Source organism: Balaenoptera ricei, chromosome 18, assembly GCF_028023285.1.
Source record: "Balaenoptera ricei isolate mBalRic1 chromosome 18, mBalRic1.hap2, whole genome shotgun sequence".
Lineage (NCBI taxonomy): Eukaryota > Metazoa > Chordata > Mammalia > Artiodactyla > Balaenopteridae > Balaenoptera > Balaenoptera ricei.
In genome coordinates this window covers 83,806,043-83,824,771 of record NC_082656.1, presented here as the reverse complement: position 1 = coordinate 83,824,771, position 18,729 = coordinate 83,806,043, and the positions used below count along the sequence as shown (strand labels likewise).

The 18,729-nt window shown below is 60.2% G+C and overlaps 1 protein-coding gene across 1 annotated transcript in view; it reads left to right on the top strand.

The window, feature by feature from the left end:
- Positions 1-5,306: 5,306 nt before the first annotated feature.
- Positions 5,307-18,729, top strand: part of GAS6 (growth arrest specific 6) — a 38,695-nt gene continuing 25,272 nt past the window's right edge. The window contains exons 1-2 of the mRNA XM_059903018.1: positions 5,307-5,560; positions 5,771-5,937. Of these exons, the coding sequence (XP_059759001.1) occupies positions 5,488-5,560; positions 5,771-5,937 (240 nt within the window). The 5' untranslated portion in view covers positions 5,307-5,487. The remainder of the gene's footprint in view (positions 5,561-5,770; positions 5,938-18,729) is intronic.

The following is an 18,729-nucleotide window of genomic DNA, read 5'->3' as shown; positions in this document are numbered from 1 at the left end:
GCGAGACGGTCATCGGCATAGTTTTCTAAACGAATAAACTAACTTATATGACTTTTCAAAGATCCTGATGGCTGTTACAGATAGAAGTCATCCAATAATTCAGCCCAGCAAACAAGCAGCCCTAATCACCTTTGAGACTAGGCCTGTCTGGCCCCAGACATCCGCTCACGCTGTACCACACTCGCTCAGCCTCCCCGATGCCAGGAGAGGCTCTGGGGAAGGTGCTTCGTCCACGTGCAAAGCCTGGTGCCAGCGGAGGGGCCCAGGCTCACCGCTGGCCTGTCCTCTGTCACCTGCTCAGGACTTCCCTTCCGAGCTGCTATAAAAGGCCCTCTCTTTGCAACAGGGCCTGCCGACATTCAATGTTCGTGGACTTGTTGTATCAGTAACACATGTAAAAGACGGAACAGGTGCAGAGATGCAACAATACAGTAAAAAGGGACCGTCCCCTCCCCCTTCCACAGGCAGCCACTGTCAACAGCGTGTCCCCAGACACCCGTGACAGCCCACGGACCGCGCGGAGGCTGCATCCCACACAGGCGGGCTCTCAGGCAGCCGTGGATCCGTGGGTGCGTCCGGGGATCTGGGGCAGGAAGCAGAGGTCTGGCAACCATGCATCTCCCACATTCTAGGATGCCACCACCTGCAAGTCCCATTTCCCAGCATGCTGAAAAGTCCTGAAAACTTCGATACTTCGGCAAATGGCAACTGAACAGATGGTCAGTATCACACTGAGGTATCGGGAACCACAAAAACAGAGCGGGAGACTGAAGGTGAGAAATTCCCACACGTGGGGGAGAGGGTCCCGGGGCACCTGCGGTGCTGTCGACTCAGCGGTGATAGACGAGGCTATTTATCCGCAGGCTCTGCCGGACCCTTCGGGGTGCCAGCGCCCAGCCCTGCTCTCGGCCGCCGCACGCCTGCCTCCGCTGCCATGGCTCCCGGGCCCACCGCCCGGCGTCCTGCGGCCCCTCCTGCCGAGGCCCAGGCCCTCCCCGCCGGCTGCCTCTCACCACTGAGAGGGAAGCCGCCACTGACCCTCCCGGAAGCCAGGCTGACGAGGACCCGGAACAATCCCTTCATGGCTATTTTGCCTCAACTTAAAATCTGCTTGGAGCGTGTTCAGACCTAAAACAAAATTTACTCGGGAGGCTAGTAGATACAAAAAAGACATTTTCTATCAGACTTTGCAAAAGCCCTATCTTTGTCACAATGATAAAGTTAAAAGTCCGCCTGGAGCTTTGTGGGGCGATGAGCGGGGATCTGCCCTGACCCCCGAGTCCCACATCTCTTGGCACCAGAGGTCGTGTCTGGCACCGGAGGAGGAGGGGCCCCATGAACCGTGACCCCATCTGAAGGTTGCTGCAGCGAAAGGAGACCAAACCCTGCAAATCGAGTCAGGGTTTCAGATCTTTAGAATACAGTCTAAGCCAACTTACATAGTTTTCTAACAAACATTTTATCAGCCAGAAGGGAAAAAATGTTCTGAAAAAAAGCTACTGATCTGGAAATTCTAAAAATGTAAACTTTCCTATCGTGGTACGTTTATCTACACCTCTATGACGAAAGTTCTTCTAGATAACGAGCATCTGTTGCATTCTGTCTGCCCCGCAGCTTTCCCTTTTCGGAGGAGGTGCGGCCCTGCCGGCAGGGCCTCTGAGCAGACCGTGCCGCTGGGCCGGGGGTGCACGTGGCCCCAGCTCCCGGGTGAGAGCGCCGCCCACGCCAGGCCGGCCGGACTCGTCCCTGGAGTTCCAGCAGGGGGCCTGCAGAAACACGCGTGGAGTCCTCTGGAGGCGGGGACAGCACAAGCCTGGAGCAGCTGTGCCATCCCCGCCGCTGCCGGAGGACACGTTACCTGCGGGAAAGCCAGCGAGTCCCGGCATTGCCGGAGCCCTTAGGTCAGCGCGGGCCTGGACCAATGGGCTCCACGTGCAGCCGCGCTGGCCCAGATGGACACACCTCTGAAATCCGCAAGTGTCCCAGCAGTTACCCCGGGAGACGGCCCAGGGCTCACGCTGCGTCCCAAACGCAGGTGCAAAGCATCCGTGCTCTAGCCCGCTACGCTGTCACCCCTGTCTCGGCCCCCAGCCCTGCAGATCAGGGAGCTGACCCCGTCCCAGGCACGGGGCCGTCGTCCAAGAGCCCCAGCCTCTGCATGACTCTCAGCCCCACGAGGTCCCTCCTGTGCTAGGCCTGAGTGTGGGGATGGTTCCGGATTGAACCAATACCTGGTCAGGGGAAGCCCCTCCAGCAACAGACACGCGTGACAAAGACAGTGTCGGAAGCCACAGCCATGCTCCCTTCGTGCCTCCACAGAGCCCCCAGTCACCACCTCGTCGCACTGTCCCACCCACCAGGAGGCAGGACCTCTGTGGCGCTACGTCGTAGATTAGGAACCTGGGCATGGAGAAAGGTGACGGCCAAAGGCCACGCTACCCGGGGGCGGTGAACCGCATCTCGGCTCACAGGCCCTTCCCTCCATCTGCTGTGCAACCTCACCGGGCCCAGGACTGGTGCCCAGGCCTCAGGCTAGGCTGAGGCTCTACGTTTCAGACAAGGAGGGCTTAACCAGGCTAGGTAGGCAGCCCTGCCTGGACATGGGTGTTGCTTCTACAGCAAGGCCCCTAGAGCATTCCACAAAACCACTTACACGTGGACATTTGGCACAAAAACGCTTGTAAGTCACAGGCCGCCAAGGGGCCCCCAACCGGGCAGAGTAGGGGGAGCGACCACCCTGATCTGCCCTGGGCTGAGGTGGGTCCTGGGACCCAGGGCTAAACTGGGAACATCCCTAGAAAACCGGGACAAGTTGGTCCCCCCCCAGGAAGGCCCTGAAGGACTTTTCCACAAAAGAACTTCCACCTCAGTGGGGTCTGACCACCTTGATTCACGGTGGTAAGCGGTGTTTCTCAAACTTTCGGACCATAACCCACGGTAATGAATACGTTTCACACCATGATCCAGTGTGTACTCAGAGAAATACAGTGGAAATAAGAACTCCCATCTGATAAAACTCTGCTACCCTCTATCCTGCATCAATAAAAACTGCAGGTTAACAAAATAGTAAGTACCTACCAGTGGGTACAAAACATGGTTTGGAAAAAAAAAAAAAAAAAAAACACTTCATTAAAATATGACTGGAGGCTTCTGCTTCTGGACAAGACAGAGTCACACGGCCCAGATTCAACTTCCTGTCTGATTTACCAGGCCGAGTCTGAAACAGCTAAAAAACCAGACAGAGCTATGAAATGACAGTATTCCAGACAGTGACATCAGGCAACAGAGGAGAGCGACCCTGAGGGACAGGACACACGTGAAGGTGGGCCCTGGCACTGCCCGGCTCCCACCGGGATCTCTCCCGCTGAGGCCGCCTTGGGTGGAGGGGACCCCAGTCTGCTGACTCCCTGGAGAGCATGAGAGGAGAGTGCTGCCTGAGAAGGGACTTCTGGGATCTGCGGGGGCCCCTCAGCTCTTCAGCTGAATGATCACAATCTTGGGCAGAGACTCCCAAGGCTGGGAAATGGTTAGAGGGACCAACCCCGCGGTTCTCACGGGCCCGGGAACAGTTGCAGTCTCTTCCTCCAGAGCGGAATCTTACACTCACGGGCTTTGGAGAAACTGTCCAAGGACTCTGCCGTGGAACTTCAGCTCTGAGTTGAAACCATTTCGCTCTGCTTCTGCCCAAAAAGGCTTCAGGCAAACCTCTAGAGATCAAAATAAATATCTGAGATGAAGAATACTGTGGATGGATGAACAGCTATGACACTGCAAAAGAAAGCCTAACAATAGAAACTATCAAAATAATACAGAGGGGAAAAAAAGATGTAAAAATGTAAACAGGAGCATTTAGTGAGCTCTGGGAAAACTTCAAGTAGCTGTATGCAGGGGCCACTGGTGTTCCCAAAAGAGAGGAAAGGTCTGAGAGACATAAAGCAATATTTGAAAAAAAAAATGGCCAATTTTTTTTCCAAATTTGATGAAAACTGTAAATTCACAGATCCAAGAAGCTCAGCGATCTCCAACAACAGAAGTGCCACTAATTAATTAAAGATCTGGTGTAAATCCCTACTAAAGAATTTTTCACCCCACCCAGGTTTCTGAAGCCAGTGCTTCTCCTTAAGGAGGACAAGCAGGAAGGTTAATGTGGTCAGTACTCTGTGTGAGCACCTCCGTGTCTGCGGTAGCCTTTGAGTCGCCGGGCGTTGGAATCGCCAGCTGACAGGGGAGGCCCGGGAACTGGTTCAGGCACAGGTGCAGACGACCTAGCTATTAAATTGTTAATTCCCTCTGTAGAGCCTTCTGGAGAACATCCTTTCCCTTGAATTTGACATATTAATGCTCACCACCCCACCTTCAAACCTGCGACCTCAAAGCATCTACCGGCAGCACCGTTTCATCCTCCCACAAGGGAAGCGGGAAGAACAGGTGCGGACTCGGCGCTGAGCCCACCGAGCAAATCGACCGCCCAGCGGGGGGTGGCTGCCCTTTTCACCTTCCCCTTGGGGCGCGGTTTCCGGGGCAGGATTCCCCAGGGGGCGGCGCCGGGCCCCTCCCCGCGGTGCCGGGCTCGCTGTCCGCTTCGGTCCCCCGAGTGGTCCGCTATGTTTTGGTTTTGCTTGTTTGTGTGTTTGGGTTTTTTTTGCCTGTGACTTTGCGAAATATTCCGGGACGAGAGACAGAAAGTCCTGGTCTCCGAGAACTAGCAGAACGCTGCTTTCAGCTGAAATATCTACTGGGAACCCTCAAGGTCTCCAATGTCATCACTGTGTAAACAGAGATTACAAATGGACATCATTTAATCTGGCTCCCTGGCCCCCACTGGGACTCGGTTTGACTTCAGTTCATCTTTTCTTTGGTGGGTTTTAAGTCTTGAGAAAATGTGCCCCAGAATGAAGACTCCAAAAAAGGATGCAGTAGATTTGGGGTGGGGTCGGGGTGGGGGGTGGAAAGAGGTTTGAATCCGGTAAATGGTCAAACTGTACCTGTCAGGTTGGACCCATGTGACTTCTTCGTCGCGTTTACGTCCCGATTACAGACACTTAACCGCCGACTGGGGAGAGGCTCCTGCACGAGGGCGGCGGCGGCGGCGGCGGCGGCGGCGGCGGCGGCGGCGGCGGCGGCGGCGGGGCGGGTCCCCTCCCTCCCTCGTCCCGACGACCCGCTTCCCCTCCGGGCTTTGATCTTCCCGGAGAAAACCGGCTCGGCCCGGCGGCGGCGGCGGCCCGCGCGCCCCGCCCGCCCCGCGCGGCCCCGAGGCCGGTCCTGCCCGCGCGCCCCGCCCCCGCCGCCGCCCCCGCCCAGCCCCGCGCGAGCGCCGCGGTGCAGCCGCCGGGATGTGACCTTCAGAGCCGCCCGCACGGGATGACCGGAGCCATCGCCCCGCGGCGCCCGCGCCTCGCCACGGCCCCGCGGGCGCTCTGACCGCGCGCGCCCGGCTGCCGGCCCCGGTCTCAGTCCCGGCCGTCGTCCCCGTCCCCGCCCGCCATGCCGCCCGGGCCCGCCGCCACCCTGGGCACTGCGCTGCTCCTGCTGCTGCTGGCCTCCGAGTCCGCGCACAGTGAGTACCGCACGGGGCCGCGGCGCGGGCTGGGCCGGGGGACCCGTCCCGACACCCCGCCACCCCGGGGGCGAGGGGAGCCCCGGGGCCCGCGCCCAGACCCGGCCCCGTGCGCGCCGGCCCCGTGCGCCCTGGCCCCGCCGCGCTGACGGCGTGTCCCCGCTCTCTCCCCGCTCCTCCCGCTGCGTCCTCCCGCCCGCGCCCGGGAAGCCGTGATCCTGCGGGCGCGCGAGGCGGCGCAGTTCCTGAGGCCCAGGCAGCGCCGCGCCTACCAGGTCTTCGAGGAGGCCAAGCAGGGCCACCTGGAGAGGGAGTGCATCGAGGAGCTGTGCAGCCAGGAGGAGGCCCGTGAAGTGTTCGAGAACGACCCCGAGACGGTGAGCGCGCGGGGCGGGGAGGTGTGCGCCCGGCGCCTGGGGCCGCGAGGTGGAGCGCCAGGGCAGCCGGGTCCCCTCGAGCGCCGTCCCTGCGGCGCCGCATTTCCGGGGACACCGTCCGTGCGCGCACGGGTGGGAGCCCCGGCGTCTGCGGCAAGTCCTTCAGCTGCAGGGCACACCCAGACCCTTATCAGGGGGGCGGTCGGCGCGGCGGAAGGGCAGGGTCTTAGGTGCCGGGACCCGGGCCCACCCTCAAGCCTCCTCCTTCCGAGCCCCAGTTCTGCTGGTGACGCCAGGTGCCGCCTTAGCTGGAGGGGGGTGGCGGATGTCGGCGGGGGGTCCTGCGGACGCCCTGCAGTCGTCTTCCCTTGGCAAGCCTGTGAAAGCAGCCGCTTTGAAAGAACCCTGCAGTAATATGACAGCTCAACCGGGATGCAGCAGGGTCCGTTTTAAAATGTAAAAGAAATAAATGGTTTAAAAACCAGATCAGTTTCCTACCTCCCCGCCCCCTTAGCTAGACTGGAGGTGGCGGGGGAGCTGCTGGCAGCGCCCTGATCCGCATCAGGAGGGATGGAGCATTAGCTTCAAAGGCGTGAGGGCTGGAATTGCTGGCAGCAGCGGGTCCCACAGCAGGAGGACAGGAGTAGAGCTGGAACGCGTACGTGGAGGGGTCGGGGGCGGTCCGAGTGGACAGCAGGGTCGGGCCCAGGTCCCGCCGCCGGTGCGCAGCCCCTGCAGAAAGGTGCGCTCGCCGAAGCAGCTGGTGACTTCAGGAGCCCGACGGGCTGGCTCAGGACAGATTTCTATTAATAACGTCCTCGGAGAACGTGGGGTGGCCGGGCAGCCGACCGCAGGGAGCAGCCCCCGCGTGGCCTCCGCGGCAGCACAGGAGCTGTGCCATCTTCGGGGAGGGGACAGGTGGTGGCGGTGGTGCCCTGGGGGACCTGGTGCGCGTCTGTCTTTGGGAAGTAGGACTGATGGAGACGGGGTGGGCTTACACTGCGTCGCTTCACACCGCGAGGTCAGGGTGATTTCACAGCTGTTTTTAGTTCTACGGGAATTTTTCTTTTAAAGGATTCTTCTGGGATGAAATAAATGTCTCGTGTAATAAACAAATGGCTGTGAGGCCCGTGGGCTTTTACTTTGACTCCCGTTTCTGACCGGTTGGTTTGACCATCCCTTCAGTTCCCTTTCTGAAACAAGCTTTACAGTGGCGGCCCAGCTGTGCCTTCCTTCCCTCTGGCCCAGCCGGCGGCGGTGGTGGCCGAGCTGTGACAGGTGCTTCTGCCGTGACTCTGCCCTCAGTGTCCGTAGCAACGCGGTTTATCCCTGTCGTAAGGAGCAGTTTTGCCACCGGTCCCTTCTGGCCTGTTTTCCCGTTTCTTTAATGATGAGTCCTGGTGGCCCAGAGGAGCTGGCACCTGCGGAGGATTTCTGAAGGTCCCTCGGTGGGCTGTGTCCCTGCCCGGCTGCGGGATTGTGTGCCGGCTGCAGTCCCGTCAGCCCCAGGCCCAGCCTGGAGCGCTGGCTTGTACAGAGTGTGGGACGGGCTTGCGGGTGACAAGACTTGAGGGCAGCAAGGCCACCACCCACGGCAGCCTGTCCCTGCTCTGCCCCAGCCCCTGCTTTCCAGGATGGAAAGGCCTTGGGCCTGGACACACTGCACACTAATCGCTGTGCCACCCTTCCCAGAGCCATCCCCCCTCTGACTTTAACTGCTTTTATGTTTTAATTATAACTTTGTCTACAATGGATGAAATGAAGACAAGACAAGGAAAGCAGTGCTCACAGCCCAGGACTTTAATGAGACCGCCATGTCTGTGCAGGGACTTTGTACTTCCTACAGCGTCCTGACTTCCCTCCCTGCCGAGGTGGAGTTGCTGTGACACTGGGGGCATCCTCTCTCACATCCACCCCCTCTACCCCATCGGGAATTTGTGAACTCCTTTCATATCAGAGCCATCTGTAATTTTCCAGAATTCTGTCCTCCTTTCTGACCCCCATCCCCAAATCATAATCACATCTTTCCCTTTATTTACCAGCTTCCCAGGGTGGACTGGCTCCTTTTGTGCCTTCCCTTGCAGTCAATGCAAAAACCCCTCATTTCAACCCGCACCTTGCATGCTGTGTAGACCACTGTGCAGACTGCTTGCTCTCTGTCTGGGTCTGGCCCTTGGTTTGTTGTCCTTTTCCTCAAGAGGTGGTGTGGAAGGCCGGGAGGAGCCCAGCTAGGGTCGTGGCTTGAGGTTGGTGATTAGGGGGCTCCTGCATGTCGGCCCTGCTCTGGTCGACCAGGTGCCCCTCCAGGTGTCCACACCCTCCTTTCCCTCACTCTGGGGAGGTCTCAGATTCCAGGGACCTGGGATCCCTGGGAAACCCTCCAAACACAACTCACTGCTAATACACCTTTGGAGAAACAGCGCTTTTGAATGAGGCCGTCCTATGACATTACCAGTGGGTCCCTCTGCCCCACACAGTTTGGGGCTCTCTTGAGAAACATCAATTCCTCGCCTTCAAATGTTGTTCCTTGTGAGTGTTTGCGGGGGTGACCCAGGATGAGCGCCCTGACCTCAGTTCAAAAAGTCACCAGGACCTGGTTCTGTGACCGTCACGGAACCTCCCGCCGGCGTCCTGATGTGTGACAGGAGAGGCCGCAGAATCAGCACCCACTGGGCTGTGATCCGCTCGCCGCTCAAGGGGGTGCTTGTAGGAAAAGCCAGGCCTTACCTGCCAGGGTCACCTCTGGGGCTGGCCTGTCCTCTGTGTGTCTGGCCGTTGCAGCCACACACACCTGGTGGAGAGGGGAGGCCGCGCTGCCTTCCCCGTTCAGTGCCTGGGGCTCTGGGGGCCGGGGAGGGGGGAGGGCTGGGGCACCTGGAGCCGGCCCTCTGGGCGGCAAGCCGCTCCTGGAATCCGGAGGCTGTGCCCTCTGTGCTGGGTGTGTTCTAGGCTCTTCCTGCCAGGGCGGGGTGTTCCACCCTGGGCCGGCTTCCTCTTTGGGGATGGAGGCGCCTGACGTTAGAGCTCTCCTTTGAGCAGGTAGCTGTGGGCACCTTCCCGCTTCCTGGGGTTAAGGGAGCCTGGGGGCCTTCCAGATGCAGGTGTCGCCTGCTTCCCTCCTGCTGACATGGTCTCCTCCACATTCTTTCGGGCCTCGGGGGAGTGTCCCTGCCCTGCCCTGCCCCCAGAGCCCGAGATTAGAGTCCCTCCTTATCTTGTTTTCCTTTCACATTGTTACCCTCTCTTCCTGGCATTTCCCTCGTTCTGGCATCTTGTCCAGAGGGCTCTGGGTGCCAGGCCCCCAGGCACCCCTGCTGGGTCCCCCGAGCTCTCCCAAAAGCTCCCCAGGCCAGCGCAGCGGTCACCTTCCCGCTTAAGTCCTTGAAGGCCAGTGGCTTCCAGACACCGATGCCATCGCCCTTGGCCTCCAGAAAGGATTCTGGACGAAAGACTTACCCAGCCCGACGTGCGGCCCGGCGTGGTTCACCACCTCCCAGCACCAGTGCCGCCCGAGGCCTGCGGGTCGGGAGGAATTCCAGGTCCTGGGCCTTGACCCCATCACCTTGGTTAGTCTGAGATGCAAACAACAATATTCACAGTGTTCGCAGCTCGGCCGGCATCCCACTCCCGGGGCCCCTCTGCCTCCTGTGCAGCCCAAGCCTGACCTCTGACCTCGCGTGTTCACCCCGCACCCCGTGTCTCTCTCCGTCTCTGTCTGTCTCTGTCTCTCTCCCCCCACCCCACCCCCGCTCTCTCAGACATGGGGGCCCAGTGGCGGTGATAGTTCCCTACCCAGGAGGGTTTTCGGGGTGCGGTCATTTTCAGAGCCCTGCAGGGCTGCCGCCTTGTCTTGAACGGCGTCTGCCCTCCAGGGACACCTGTCTTCCTGAGACCCCAGAGTCTCTGGGGACAGCTTGGGGAGGGGCACCCCCGAGGGAGGTGGAAGCCCCTCCCTCAAGTCTCCCCTCTTGGGGTGGCCTAAGGGGTCTCAGGGGGCCCAGCAGGAGGGGGAAGGGGGCCTTCGTCACCCCCAGTGACCTCCAGGACAGCCTCGGGTCCCCTGCCCCCCACGCCTGGACAGCAGCCCCTAACACTCCCTCGGGCGCTCGGACACACACCCGCACACGCCCCGCTCCTCCGTGCCACGCCGGGGTCCGTCGACGAGTGTGACCAGGCACCGCCCTGTGCAGACGCGGCCCCAGCTCCCGTCCGCCTGGGCGGCCCCTGCCCCCGGGCTGCGCAGGCCTCCCCACTGGGCCCCGTCCCTCCAGGGCTTCCTCCCCTGGAGGCCCAAGGAGGCTGGCAGGGCAGGGCCTCCGAGTCGTCACGTTTTCTCCGGAGCTGGCTCCGCGCGGCTCAGAGGCCTGCGGACGGACGGCTGGTTAGACGGGCGGCATCCAGGCCCCCAGCGCAGGGCCCGCCGCCCACCGGGTGGCCTTGAAGGAGAGGCGGGCTCTGTCTGGCCCCCCTTTGCTGCCCCTGTGCCCACAGACGTGCTTGTTTTAGTCCCGGGCGTCTGCCCGGCCCGGAGCTGGGCCCTGCAGTGTCACGACAGGGCAGCCCCTAAATGACACCTCGTCCCAGCCTGCGGGCTTAACGTCTGTGGAAAACCAATTAAAGACATTTTGAAAGTCACCGCAGGTCTGCCTATGGGACGGAAGAAAACACCCTTTAAGAAGCTGATGCTTCTGGCCTGTTTCTCGAGATTCTGAGGAGCTGGGCCGGGACATCGCAAACCCGGCCAGGCTGTTACTTTACTCTGGCTGCTCTGACAGGGGTCTGGTGTCTTCGCGCTGCGTTTCCTGTGGTCAGAGGTGGGAGCTGCTTCTGTGATGCAGACTTTGCTGTGGTTTGAGGGTTAATATTTGATGTTGGGAATACTCTGCCCCTTCGGTGGTTATTTTAGTCCAGTGATTTCATTGCAGTCCTGGTGCGTACGCCTGTAAATTTTGACCCTGAGAGAGTGCAGTTTATTAAGTTTTGAAGTAATTTTTAAGGAGGTGTTGGAAGTGGACGAAGTTCTTTATCTGCTTCTGAGAAAGGCACTTTGCACCAATTAAAAACACGTCATTCCAAGGAGGTAGTGATGTGTTACCATCATACTTGTTATTTTCTTGGACTTTCTTTTTTTTTTCCAAATTCGAGGTGAAATTTGTTTCCTTCCAGTTAGTGCCCATGATGATAAAATACATTCTTTTCCACATCTGTCCCCAAACGCTGCCATCTAAACCCAGTTCTCTGAGGCCCTCTTCTTGGAACGCTGTGCCCTGTGGAAATCCCACAGCTGGGCGGGGCCAGCTCCCAGGGCGTCCGGGAAGGTCACCGCTGCAGCCACGGGGCCGGAGGCCAGGCTGGGGCCTCCTGCCCAGCACGTGGCATGCCTGGCGGCCACAGGTACAGCCCCCAGGGGCCTCTGGTTTGGACACACGTTTCTTTAGTGCGACGCTTCAGGTCGAGATGGGAAACGTGTTAGGAGGTGGCTGTTGGCAGTTGTCGGGGGCGGGGCACCTTCTCCGGTGGGGTGTGGCAAACCCTGACCCCTGACCCCTGACCCAGGTCTGCCCCCACCACACGCATCCTCTGCGTCTCTCCTCGTTCACAGCAGCCCATCCTGTGCTGCTCAGAATTGAACGCTCACGTGTGCGGGGCCGTGGTTCCGCAGGGACCCGAAAGGTGCCGAGGTGCCCTTCCATCCCCTTCCAGATGCCAGGAACAGACAGGAGCTGTGCAGTCACAGAGTCTGTCACGGGATCGCGGAATGCTGCTCCGGGCGAGGGTCTGAGCCATCCCGTGGAGGCGCCCCGGAGCTGCGGCCCAGGAGTTGACCGACTCAAGGGACTCAGGTCATCGGTGGGAGGACCGGAGGGAACTCGGGGCTGACCCGTGAGCCCAAGTGACTGAGGCCTCCAGGGCGAGCCTGGGTCCCGTCTGCACAGCCCGCTCTCAGGGCCTCCTGGACACGCTGCCTTTGTGCAAAGGCTGTGTTGGAGCTGCGCTGTTTGCCCTGATAACTTGTCACCCTTCACTCTGTCCGGCGTTTTATTTGGGGGTTTTGCATGATGGGAAAACACATCATTCTGTTTTTCCTGAATTAGCGTCAGCAGGGAAGCGTAACACTGCGCTTCTGACCTGGCTGACCTGAGCGTGCCCTCCCCGCCTGCCCGTCCCACCCGCAGCGCGAGTCCTCTGAAGCCCAGCCCGTGTGGGTCCCGCGCAGGGACGGGTGGTCGCCAGCTCCTCCCTGATCCCCGGGCGAGGCTCCTCTTTCCTCTTCTCTTCTCTCCTACTCACTCTCTCTGGCTTCACACCTCCTTCCCCTCTCAGCCTTGGGACAAAGCCTGCGGCCCCCGCTCCCCCTCCCCCCAGCACGCGTCCAGCAGCCTCCATGGAGCGTCTCTGGTGCTACCACTTCTGCCTCCTCGGGGCCCTCCCAGGACAGGCCGACATTCCGTCCCACCTGCCGGGCCTCGGTCCCCATTCACACTGCCGAGCAGCCGCGTATGGTCTCTCCCTGTGGCTTTGGGATGACGCCTGAGCCCCCTCCTGGCGCTGGAGACCACGAGGGCCACGTCCCTGCCCAGAGCCCCCTGGTTCCCACGGGCTCCCGCTCTACGCCTTTGCTCCACAAGCTCCTGGGGGACACACTCTACTCGCTGGCGCCCTGCTAGGGGCTGGCATCGCGCTAAGGGCTGGTGGGCATGGCTTTGTGGGTGGTAGGCAGACAGTGTTGTCCCTCTGCCTGGTCCTGCGCTGCCCGAGCTCCGCAAGGCCAGCTGCCACGTGTCGGCAGGGACAGGTCGGTGGGGACAGGAGCGTCCCTGCCTGACTCCAGGGAAGGTGTGTCGTTTCCTCACTGCTGTAACACTTCGGCAGAAACTCACCCTGCTGGAGGCCCCAGTAGGGAACCCACGCCTGCCTTTTCCAGCTTCTGGAGGCGCCGCATCCCTGGCTGGGGCCCCTCCTCCATCCTCCGGGCCGGCAGGTCGGTGTTCTTTCTACGTTGCCATTTCTGGATCTGTTGCTGCCTTGCTCTTCCGTGTTTGCACACCCTGGGGTCCCCTGAGCCCCCGATGGCCCAGGGGAATCACCTCCTCCCAAGGTCAGCCGATCAGTAACCTCACTGACCTTTGCTGTGGAGCCCTCCGTATTCACAGCTGCCGGGAGGAGGACCTGCACGCCTTTGGGGTCATTGTTGTGCCACCACAAGGGTGTAGGAGGGACTTAGCATGGGGTCTGGTGCGTAGAAATCCCTCAGTGCAGCATAACCGTGGTTTGAATAAAGTTTTGCTGGTTCACCTTCGTGAATCACATTTCCCAGAGAGAACGTGGCAGGCCTGGCAGGGAAGGCGTAGCGCCTGGTGAGGCATAGCACCCGGTGAGGCCTAGTACCCGGTGAGGCCTAGTACCCGGTGAGGCCTAGTACCCGGTGAGACATAGTACCCGGTGAGGCCTAGTACCCGGTGAGGCTTAGCACCCGGTGAGGCCTAGTACCCGGTGAGGCTTAGCACCCGGTGAGGCCTAGTACCCGGTGAGACATAGTACCCGGTGAGGCCTAGTACCCGGTGAGGCCTAGTACCCGGTGAGGCCTAGTACCCGGTGAGGCTTAGCACCCGGTGAGGCCTAGTACCCGGTGAGGCCTAGTACCCGGTGAGGCTTAGCACCCGGTGAGGCCTAGTACCCGGTGAGGCTTAGCACCCGGTGAGGCCTAGTACCCGGTGAGACATAGTACCCGGTGAGGCCTAGTACCCGGTGAGGCCTAGTACCCGGTGAGGCCTAGTACCCGGTGAGGCTTAGCACCCGGTGAGGCCTAGTACCCGGTGAGGCCTAGTACCCGGTGAGGCCTAGTACCCGGTGAGGCTTAGCACCCGGTGAGGCCTAGTACCCGGTGAGGCTTAGCACCCGGTGAGGCCTAGTACCCGGTGAGGCTTAGCACCCGGTGAGGCCTAGTACCCGGTGAGGCCTAGTACCCGGTGAGGCTTAGCACCCGGTGAGGCCTAGTACCCGGTGAGGCCTAGTACCCGGTGAGGCTTAGCACCCGGTGAGGCTAAGTACCCGGTGAGGCCTAGTACCCGGTGAGACATAGTACCCGGTGAGGCCTAGTACCCGGTGAGGCCTAGTACCCGGTGAGGCTTAGCACCCGGTGAGGCCTAGTACCCGGTGAGGCTTAGCACCCGGTGAGGCCTAGTACCCGGTGAGACATAGTACCCGGTGAGGCCTAGTACCCGGTGAGGCCTAGTACCCGGTGAGGCCTAGTACCCGGTGAGGCTTAGCACCCGGTGAGGCCTAGTACCCGGTGAGGCCTAGTACCCGGTGAGGCTTAGCACCCGGTGAGGCCTAGTACCCGGTGAGGCTTAGCACCCGGTGAGGCCTAGTACCCGGTGAGACATAGTACCCGGTGAGGCCTAGTACCCGGTGAGGCCTAGTACCCGGTGAGGCCTAGTACCCGGTGAGGCTTAGCACCCGGTGAGGCCTAGTACCCGGTGAGGCCTAGTACCCGGTGAGGCCTAGTACCCGGTGAGGCTTAGCACCCGGTGAGGCCTAGTACCCGGTGAGGCTTAGCACCCGGTGAGGCCTAGTACCCGGTGAGGCTTAGCACCCGGTGAGGCCTAGTACCCGGTGAGACATAGTACCCGGTGAGGCCTAGTACCCGGTGAGGCCTAGTACCCGGTGAGGCTTAGCACCCGGTGAGGCCTAGTACCCGGTGAGGCCTAGTACCCGGTGAGGCTTAGCACCCGGTGAGGCTAAGCACCCGGTGAGGCCTAGTACCCGGTGAGACATAGTACCCGGTGAGGCCTAGTACCCGGTGAGACATAGTACCCGGTGAGGCCTAGTACCCGGTGAGACATAGTACCCGGTGAGGCCTAGTACCCGGTGAGACATAGTACCCGGTGAGGCCTAGTACCCGGTGAGGCTTAGCACCCGGTGAGGCTTAGCACCCGGTGAGGCCTAGTACCCGGTGAGACATAGTACCCGGTGAGGCCTAGTACCCGGTGAGGCTTAGCACCCGGTGAGGCCTAGTACCCGGTGAGACATAGTACCCGGTGAGGCCTAGTACCCGGTGAGGCTTAGCACCCGGTGAGGCCTAGTACCCGGTGAGGCTTAGCACCCGGTGAGGCTTAGCACCCGGTGAGGCCTAGCACCCGGTGAGGCCTAGTACCCGGTGAGGCTTAGCACCCGGTGAGGCTTAGTACCCGGTGAGGCTTAGTACCCGGTGAGACATAGTACCCGGTGAGGCCTAGTACCCGGTGAGGCCTAGTACCCGGTGAGGCCTAGCACCCGGTGAGGCTTAGTACCCGGTGAGACATAGTACCCGGTGAGGCTTAGTACCCGGTGAGACATAGTACCCGGTGAGGCTTAGTACCCGGTGAGACATAGTACCCGGTGAGGCTTAGCACCCGGTGAGGCCTAGTACCCGGTGAGGCCTAGTACCCGGTGAGGCTTAGCACCCGGTGAGGCTTAGCACCCGGTGAGGCCTAGCACCCGGTGAGACATAATACCCGGTGAGGCCTAGTACCCGGTGAGGCTTAGTACCCGGTGAGGCTTAGCACCCGGTGAGGCTTAGCACCCGGTGAGGCTTAGCACCCGGTGAGGCCTAGTACCCGGTGAGGCCTAGTACCCGGTGAGGCTTAGCACCCGGTGAGGCCTAGCACCCGGTGAGACATAATACCCGGTGAGGCCTAGTACCCGGTGAGGCTTAGTACCCGGTGAGGCTTAGCACCCGGTGAGGCTTAGCACCCGGTGAGGCTTAGTACCCGGTGAGGCTTAGCACCCGGTGAGGCCTAGTACCCGGTGAGACATAGTACCCGGTGAGGCCTAGTACCCGGTGAGGCTTAGCACCCGGTGAGGCTTAGCACCCGGTGAGGCCTAGTACCCGGTGAGACATAGTACCCGGTGAGGCCTAGTACCCGGTGAGGCTTAGCACCCGGTGAGGCTTAGTACCCGGTGAGGCCTAGTACCCGGTGAGACATAGTACCCGGTGAGGCCTAGTACCCGGTGAGGCTTAGCACCCGGTGAGGCCTAGTACCCGGTGAGGCCTAGCACCCGGTGAGGCTTAGCACCCGGTGAGGCCTAGCACCCGGTGAGGCTTAGCACCCGGTGAGGCTTAGCACCCGGTGAGGCCTAGCACCCGGTGAGGCTTAGTACCCGGTGAGACATAGTACCCGGTGAGGCTTAGCACCCGGTGAGGCCTAGTACCCGGTGAGGCCTAGTACCCGGTGAGGCTTAGCACCCGGTGAGGCTTAGTACCCGGTGAGGCTTAGTACCCGGTGAGACATAGTACCCGGTGAGGCTTAGTACCCGGTGAGGCTTAGTACCCGGTGAGACATAGTACCCGGTGAGGCTTAGCACCCGGTGAGGCCTAGTACCCGGTGAGGCCTAGTACCCGGTGAGGCTTAGCACCCGGTGAGGCTTAGCACCCGGTGAGGCCTAGCACCCGGTGAGACATAATACCCGGTGAGGCCTAGTACCCGGTGAGGCCTAGTACCCGGTGAGGCTTAGCACCCGGTGAGGCTTAGCACCCGGTGAGGCTTAGCACCCGGTGAGGCCTAGCACCCGGTGAGGCTTAGTACCCGGTGAGGCTTAGCACCCGGTGAGGCCTAGTACCCGGTGAGGCTTAGCACCCGGTGAGGCTTAGCACCCGGTGAGACATAGTACCCGGTGAGGCCTAGTACCCGGTGAGACATAGTACCCGGTGAGGCCTAGTACCCGGTGAGGCCTAGCACCCGGTGAGGCTTAGTACCCGGTGAGGCCTAGTACCCGGTGAGACATAGTACCCGGTGAGGCCTAGTACCCGGTGAGACATAGTACCCGGTGAGGCCTAGTACCCGGTGAGACATAGTACCCGGTGAGGCCTAGTACCCGGTGAGGCTTAGCACCCGGTGAGGCTTAGTACCCGGTGAGGCCTAGTACCCGGTGAGACATAGTACCCGGTGAGGCCTAGTACCCGGTGAGGCTTAGCACCCGGTGAGGCTTAGCACCCGGTGAGGCCTAGTACCCGGTGAGACATAGTACCCGGTGAGGCCTAGTACCCGGTGAGGCTTAGCACCCGGTGAGGCTTAGTACCCGGTGAGGCCTAGTACCCGGTGAGACATAGTACCCGGTGAGGCCTAGTACCCAGTGAGGCTTAGCACCCGGTGAGGCTTAGCACCCGGTGAGGCTTAGCACCCGGTGAGGCCTAGCACCCGGTGAGGCTTAGCACCCGGTGAGGCTTAGTACCCGGTGAGGCTTAGTACCCGGTGAGACATAGTACCCGGTGAGGCTTAGCACCCGGTGAGGCCTAGTACCCGGTGAGGCCTAGTACCCGGTGAGGCTTAGCACCCGGTGAGGCTTAGTACCCGGTGAGGCTTAGTACCCGGTGAGACATAGTACCCGGTGAGGCTTAGCACCCGGTGAGGCTTAGCACCCGGTGAGGCCTAGCACCCGGTGAGACATAGCACCCGGTGAGACATAGCACCCGGTGAGGCTTAGTACCCGGTGAGGCATAGTACCCGGTGAGGCTTAGTACCCGGTGAGACATAGTACCCGGTGAGGCCTAGTACCCGGTGAGGCCTAGCACCCGGTGAGACATAGCACCCGGTGAGGCTTAGTACCCGGTGAGACATAGTACCCGGTGAGGCTTAGTACCCGGTGAGACATAGTACCCGGTGAGGCTTAGTACCCGGTGAGGCTTAGTACCCGGTGAGACATAGTACCCGGTGAGGCTTAGTACCCGGTGAGGCTTAGTACCCGGTGAGACATAGTACCCGGTGAGGCTTAGTACCCGGTGAGACATAGTACCCGGTGAGGCCTAGTACCCGGTGAGGCTTAGCACCCGGTGAGGCCTAGTACCCGGTGAGGCTTAGCACCCGGTGAGGCTTAGCACCCGGTGAGGCCTAGTACCCGGTGAGGCCTAGTACCCGGTGAGGCTTAGTACCCGGTGAGGCCTAGCACCCGGTGAGGCCTAGTACCCGGTGAGGCCTAGCACCCGGTGAGGCCTAGTACCCGGTGAGGCTTAGCACCCGGTGAGGCTTAGCACCCGGTGAGGCCTAGTACCCGGTGAGGCTTAGCACCCGGTGAGGCTTAGCACCCGGTGAGGCCTAGTACCCGGTGAGGCCTAGCACGTGCTGAGGCTCCGTAGTACCCAGCGTGGCTTAGTTGTTTCCTCTCCTGCCTGTGGGCACCCCAGTCACTAAGTGAGCAGCACCGCTGCATTTGGCCTGGAGAACGAAGGGGTTTCCGAGCAAAGCTGTGGGTGATCAGCCGGTGCTGTGAAGGTGAGAGCCCAGCAGCCCCAAGAAGCCTCTGCCAGGAGAGCACATTAGACGGGAAGAAAGGCCACTTCGCGTGACCCACTGAAAACTGATCAGATTACACAGTGAGTGTACCAATCAATCTTGAGGAATGAAACCGTAAATTATAAAAACAAATTTATTCCATTTCATGCTTTATAAAATTGGATTATAAATGTAATTAGGCACTAAATTTTCAGAACAAAGAAAGATTGAAGTAAGATTTTGGGGAGAGGCAGGGCATATTTTTTCGAAATAATAATGATTTTTAGAAAGCCTACATTCTCCTTACCATAAATGGAGACATTTTTGCAAAAAGTGTTTGGCAACTTCATCCATAGTCCCGTGAGCCTTTGTTAATCCTAGATAATCAAGTTATTCTGTCTTGAAGCAGTCATTCTATGATACTTGCAAACTTTCTCTTCTGTCGTTGTTAACTGGCCTAAACCCTGATTTATCAGTGCCTTTGCATTGGTTATTTCCCAAAACATTCTCACTGACTCATGAAATCTTGACTCGTGGTAGG